Source organism: Populus euphratica, unplaced genomic scaffold (genome assembly GCF_000495115.2).
Source record: "Populus euphratica unplaced genomic scaffold, PopEup_1.0 scaffold1231.1, whole genome shotgun sequence".
NCBI classification, from domain to species: domain Eukaryota; kingdom Viridiplantae; phylum Streptophyta; class Magnoliopsida; order Malpighiales; family Salicaceae; genus Populus; species Populus euphratica.
The window spans coordinates 33,800-40,601 of record NW_011501069.1 but is presented as its reverse complement, the minus strand read 5'-3'; the positions used below and the strand labels follow the sequence as shown (position 1 = coordinate 40,601).

Genomic DNA, 6,802 nt, shown 5'->3' with positions numbered 1-6,802 from the left:
TATGAAATAAAATTGTGATTAACTAAACACTTTTAAAATTATAATAATATAAAATAAGTTTTATTCATAACTCACCACACTACTATAAATATTTTTAAAAATAATTTTCTCAAATTTCTAACAAAGAATAAATAAGTTTTTATTTCATTCATTAAAATAGAATTATATTTCTTATTTGAATTAACACAATAAAATGGCTGAGGAGGTCTGTAAAAGGGTTAAAATTCATTACTTTAAATGCATTATATGAAATGAAAAATGAACATTTGGGATTTTGAAAGAATAAATATAATCAAACTCTTTTTTTAAAAAATCTTTACCTTGGACCGTCCAACCATTGTTTTTTATATATAAATACCTATCATGCAAGTAGAATGAAGGCCCCGATTCTTACATCATTGATGTTGAATACGATTTTTTTTTCTTTTTTTTTTCTTTCTGGAAAGGTCAATTTATTGAAATTATCACAGTCAATAAACTTCTAATTTCATAAAATAATACCACGTGAAATTGTGTGGGTCTCTTGGCATCGCCCATGTGAAAACTATGGCGTGCATTTGTGCAGTGAAAACTTCTTGAAGTATCTATAATTGGGCTTCAGCTCATGTCACATTGTGTGGGTCATTGCCCTAGGTCGCTCTTTCGAAAAATTAAAAATTAAAAAATTAAAAATAAAAATGAAGGTACCAAAACCTTCATATATATATATATATATATATAAGCCATGATCTAGAGAGGGAAAAAAAAAAAACAGAAAAACAGAAGCCATACAAATGGTCGAGGGGAATCTCAGCCACGTACCTCCAAATCCCAAATCTAAGGTTTCTTAAAAAATAAAAAAATAAAAAAAAAAATAAAAATCCCACCATATCACAAATGAACAATTTGCCCACTGCTGTCCTCTATTAATTCTACCATATTATTATTATTATTATTATTATTACAACTCATGATTGATACATGCACACATGATTATACATAACAACACATGGCCTATTACCATAAAATATAGATTTATTAAATAATGATCCAATTTTTATAAATGATGTCCCTGTAGAGATTTAATTTAATTTCTCCTCTCTCTCGCTATCCTTATTAAGAGCGGAATCTGTTCCTCGTCTTTGATGAGAAGTACTCGCTATTATTTCTGGTAATTTATGGATCTGTAATCACTCCCTATCTAAAGAAATTCACTCCTTCTAAACCTGCAATCTCTTGGGATTGTTTTGGCCTCTTCTGTGAATTGAATTTAGTCATTTTTGTTCCCGTCAATGAACCCTGCTTCTCTAATCTCTTTCGGATTTCTGGCAGCCCACATAGTTAATTTTTTCTGGGCCTGGCTTTAACAGAAAACACAACTTGATCTGGTCAAATATTGCTCTTTCGGTGCTTCAGCGAAGATTTGAAGCTTTACTTTTTATTGATTTTGCGTTGAGTACGAACAAATATAATTCTTTTTATTTTTATTTTTATTGTAGATCTCCTTCTTACATAGATCTGCTCTTTATGAAATATATGTCCCTTTTGTAGCTTTTCTAAGTATTTTTCTGAATATAAAATGGAAAGGACGGAGCTCAGATTCTTATCCCTTTTATCAATCTAGCGCTTCTTCATCAACACCCAAAAGGGTCATTGAAAAAAGATAGTAGAAAGCTTTCCGTTCCGTTTGTGTGCTTCTTTCTTTCCTTCTTTTTTTGTGTGGTGCAAGGAAAATCTTGATATTTGGGCTGTAGAATTCAAAAGGGTTATTAGGTGAATCTGGTCGATTAATCTCACCATTGGGTCTGTGAATTCGGAAAAGGTTCTCTTCAAGATCTTCACCCCATCAGTTCTTACGGATCCGTCTTCTGAAAATAGTGGGTGTGATTCTCTGGCTGGTCTGGAGTGCATATTAAATATTATCAGGGCCCTCAGGATGGGGTCCTGCTTGTCTGCAGAAAGCAGGAGCCCTCGCCCTGGTACGCCTTCCTCTCCTGGCTTTGGGGTTAGGAAGAGGAAGAACTCCAAAAAGCGTCCAGGGTCTCGGAATTCTTCGTTTGACTATAGGAGGGAAGAGCCACTGCATAGGATTCCTGGAAGGCTGTTCTTGAATGGGTCTAGTGATATCGCTTCATTGTTTACCCAGCAAGGCAAGAAAGGAACCAATCAGGATGCCATGATTGTTTGGGAGGTCAGCTCTTTCGTCGCTTTCATTTTCGAAGGATCATTCTCATTCTAAAGCTCATAATAATAATAATTTGAAATATATTTTAGTTACCTTTCCTACCTCTGAAAAGTAATTAGAATTTGTTCTCTTCTCGAATGCAATATACCTATCCTGATGAAGTGGCTAGTCCAGCCAATGCAATACTAATATATTGATATATAATTCGTTCTTTTCATTTGTTCTTCTTTTCTGTGTATTTTCTTGCAGAAATATATTTCTGGACCTCCATCACATTCTGTTATTTTTTTAAAGCAGTAATCACTTCTAGTATCTTTTCTTCTTCAGTGTAGTAGCGAATCATTGAGTTTTTTTAACGAAATTTAGCATCAATGACAAAGGAAACTGACACTTACCTATCTAGTTGCATTTGCTATGTCTAGTTCTCTCCAAAAATAAGCTATTTTCCTGTGTCTTGCTTCTCTTTTTTTTCTTATTAATTTCCTGCCATGCATATCTAAAGCCAGATGGTCCTGTTTGTTTCCTTCTACCAGAAACTCTCTCTATTTGTTTTAATATATCCTACCATCATCCTATTATCCTTACTGGGCAAGCGTTCATTCCTGAAAGGTGATTAATTTCTTAATCAATTAATCATTTCCTTGTTGTGACTCTTCTTTAGTTTCATGCGATGTCTCCATCTTGTAAATGAGACATATCCTGCTTATGTTGGTCTGGATTGATTGTAGTAAACCACTTACATCATCTGTGGGAGCATGTCAATCTGTCAGGTCAAGTCTATATGCACTATAATAGAAAATCACATCTTTATCTGGTAATTGAAATGATATGATGCGATTGAATAAATCCATCTTCATTCATGAGTGGTAATGGACTTATTTTTTGTAGAGTTAAATATTTTTACTTTCTTTTGTTCTTTTTAATTTGGATAATTGTAGAAGACATCAATATCTTTTGAAGCCTTGCTATTATGCAAACTCTGTTTGTTTGTTTCTTCTTACATGTCATCTGGATTCGGTATTACAGATTAAGAGCTCCTGCTATATCTCTGCTGTGCAATATTGCTGGCCTCTTCTCTGTATTAGAAGCATAATGTTATTTATTCTTTGTGCTTTAACATGAAATTAAAGAGAAAAAGTAAAGAAAATAATAATTATAAATAAAATAATTCTCACTCTTTGATGGTTTGTATGTTTCCAGAATTTTGGCTCTAGGAGAGATGCAGTTTTCTGTGGCGTTTTTGATGGCCATGGACCTTATGGTCATATGGTTGCTAAAAGAGTGAGGGATTCTCTCCCCCTGAAACTGACTACTCATTGGGAAGTGAATATAACCAGTGAAGATGTTCTCAGAGAGATCAGCCTTAATACCACAGGGAGCATGAACTCGGAAGATACTTCCTTTATATCTGCTGATGATGAATCTAGGGCCTCTGTTGATCTTGAAGATGCCGAGAAGCACCCAGAGATTTTCCAGACACTGAAAGAGTCATTTCTGAAGGCTTTCAAAGTCATGGACCGGGAACTGAGGGTGCATACTAATATTGATTGCTTCTGCAGTGGGACAACAGCAGTTACTTTAGTCAAGCAGGTTTTTACTCATGAAGACCTTAATGTCAACATATGTAGCATACTTAGGATCTTAAAATTTTGTGGCCTTCTTCTTGATCATAATTATTTGATGTTTACATAGGGTCAATATCTTGTCCTTGGAAATGTTGGGGACTCTAGAGCTGTATTGGGTACAAGGGACAAAGATGATTCTCTTGTTGCTGTTCAGTTGACTGTGGATCTCAAACCAAATCTTCCAGGTAACTCCCCACCTTCATTCTCTCTCCATAATGAATTCTTTTCAATTGTATTTTTTCTAATCGAGTATACTGATGGTGTGCTGTGAGCTTTGTAAGGCAGGAATAGTGTGTCCATCACATACAGTTCATATTGTTGAAGGAGATAAATGGCAAATTCATCCTATATATGGATATAATTTTCTTTTTTTCTATTTCAATTGACATCAGGAACTGCAGTAGCATAGAGCAGGAAAATCAAGACATGCACTAGAGTACAAATCCCATGCCCTTATGCCTTGACATGGATTGTAGACTTGCATCTTCCTATAAATAGTTCAAATGTTACTGGTATTCCTTGATTATGTAGATTGCACATGTAATTGATTTGTGTTTGATCTGTGGTCTATTTCTGAAGCATAACAAGGGTAATTTATGTTTTCCGAACTTGATTGATGCTGAATCAAATTTTGCTCTATTTAATTAATCATGGTCAAGAGAAAAGTTGAGATGGTATAATGATTGATGACCTATGATATGACGAGCTGAGAATACTAATGATGTAAGAGAAAAGTGGTGCCAACTATGGAAGAGCTCAAGTATATATATGGTATTAATTGCACGTGAAGGATGTATAATGGACAAGACAAGGAGGAACTAAATGATCTTGAATGGATACTGGCACTGCATCATTCCAACCATACTTGATTGGTCAGATGTCTTATGGCTTAAATGATGTCAATTGTGTGGACAACATGTAGCCTAATATCTGATCTCATCTTTCCTTCTTGGACAAAATTGCAACTTCAAATCTTCCTGCATCAGAACTGGATAAAAGTTTGCCATACATGGTTGCTTTAACATGTTTGCTACTAGCTAACTTCCATTTCCTTTGACCATTGCTTTTGAACATGCATTTACTTGCTATATGGGCTACTGGTTTTATTGCCCAATCCTTAAATGAAGGTGACAGAGATAGCTAGAGGGGCTGTAATCCATGGTTTTCATCATCTAAATACAGTCTTGTAACTGACATTTCAACACTAATATGCTTAATGCTACTAATTACTGGGTGATGCTTTCCGTTATCATCATGTAATACCTGTGATCTGTGTGACACAATTACTGTGACTGCATCTAAAATTGAAAACTGTGCTGTAATCTAATTTTGCACTTCTTACTATCAACTTTTTAAATTATTTTTTTTGGGTGCCAACAGTGGAAGCAGAAAGAATCAGGAAGTGTAGAGGACGGGTTTTTGCTCTTCAGGATGAACCGGAGGTAGCTAGAGTCTGGCTACCGAATAATGACTCTCCTGGCCTGGCCATGGCACGGGCTTTTTGAGATTTTTGCCTTAAGGATTTTGGTCTCATCTCTGTGCCTGATATTTCTTACCGGTGCTTGACTGAGAAGGATGAATTTATAGTGTTGGCTACTGATGGGGTAAGTTATTCTTAGACCATCCTCTATTTTTCTGTATATTCAATGAATTTAACATTGTGTGCCTCATTTACACGGATCTTTTTCTGTTTTAATTTATTATAGATTTGGGATGTGCTCTCAAATAAAGAGGTGGTGGACATTGTTGGATCAGTCCCATCACGTTCCTCTGCTGCAAAAACACTGGTTGAGTTGGCAGTTCGAGCCTGGAGATACAAGTACCCAACCTCCAAAATTGATGACTGTGCTGTAGTTTGCCTCTTCCTCAACTCCAATGATTTATCTACCGCTTCCAATACCAAGTCAAATGAACAGCTTACATCAGTGGACCAAGTTGACAGTGGCAGGCAGAAAGAGGAGGATCTCTCAAGTCCAACTGGTCTTGACCGTGCAGGTACTGTGCGGACTGAGAAAGAGGCCCTCTTAGGAGGAAATGCAGAGGAAGATTCCACAAAGCAAGATGAAATGCAATTAGAATATGGAATAGAGTGGTCTGCTCTTGAAGGAGTGTCTCGTGTCAATACTCTGTTGAATCTACCGAGGTTTGTGCCAGGAAAGGAAGAGAAGAAGGCTGCAGGAGAGGCAAAGACTCGAAAATGATGGAAGGAAGGAGGTATTCTTAATCTTGGATTTCTTAATTAATTTCTCTTCATTTTTCTTCCTTGTTTCTGTTTTTGTTTACATTTCTACAGAAGGGGAAAAGATTTTAGGGCCATAAAATGTTGAAATTGGACCGGAGAGGTGGCCCCGGCTATATTAGCATGTCTGGGAAATTGTCCTCTCTCTAGTCGTGGGTAGAATTGGAATTTTGTGTAAAATCCAACTCTCCTTGTATTTTGTCAATTTCCTTTTTTTTTTTTTTTATCACCTTTAAATTGTGTGATCTGTTGGAGTTTGTCCATGCTGATGATAATAATCTTGTGATGATGAAGCCTCCTCCTTTCGAGGTTAGAACTTAATATTTTTTTTGGTTTCCTAGTGGTGGGGGAAGGGGAGAAAGCAAGAGCTATGTTTTTTTGTGATTTCCAGCCACTTAGCCCTATTTGGCTGAGAATTGTTTGAAGGACCTAGCCATAAGAAAATGATAAGTGGCTTTGTGAGCCTATCAGGCTGCTGCTAGTGTCCTGATCTTAACCATTTCTTTTGACTTGAAATAAATATTCAGGACCCCTTCGATCTCTGGTCCCCAAAACGAGAGAAATGTCCTTCCATTTGTTTAGAAGATAGATATTAAATTATCTTTCATTTACACTTCTAATTACGATCTCTTAAATAAACTAATAATGATTCTGTAAAACATTTTATTTTCGGTACAATTAAGAGTTATATATATATATATATATATATATATATGTTTTGGGTGGTATGAAACGTAGTTGTTAGGTTTAGGAAGTTTGGAACTTTGGTTTTCT

General features: G+C 35.7%; 1 protein-coding gene across 1 annotated transcript; it reads left to right on the top strand.

The window, feature by feature from the left end:
* Positions 1-1,012: 1,012 nt before the first annotated feature.
* Positions 1,013-6,368, top strand: LOC105117187 (probable protein phosphatase 2C 33). Its single transcript, XM_011014764.1, is given in 5 exon segments — positions 1,013-2,170; positions 3,365-3,754; positions 3,857-3,974; positions 5,170-5,393; positions 5,496-6,368. Coding segments are annotated over 5 exon segments (1,482 nt in total). The 5' UTR covers positions 1,013-1,915; the 3' UTR covers positions 5,991-6,368.
* The last annotated feature ends 434 nt before the right edge of the window (positions 6,369-6,802 follow it).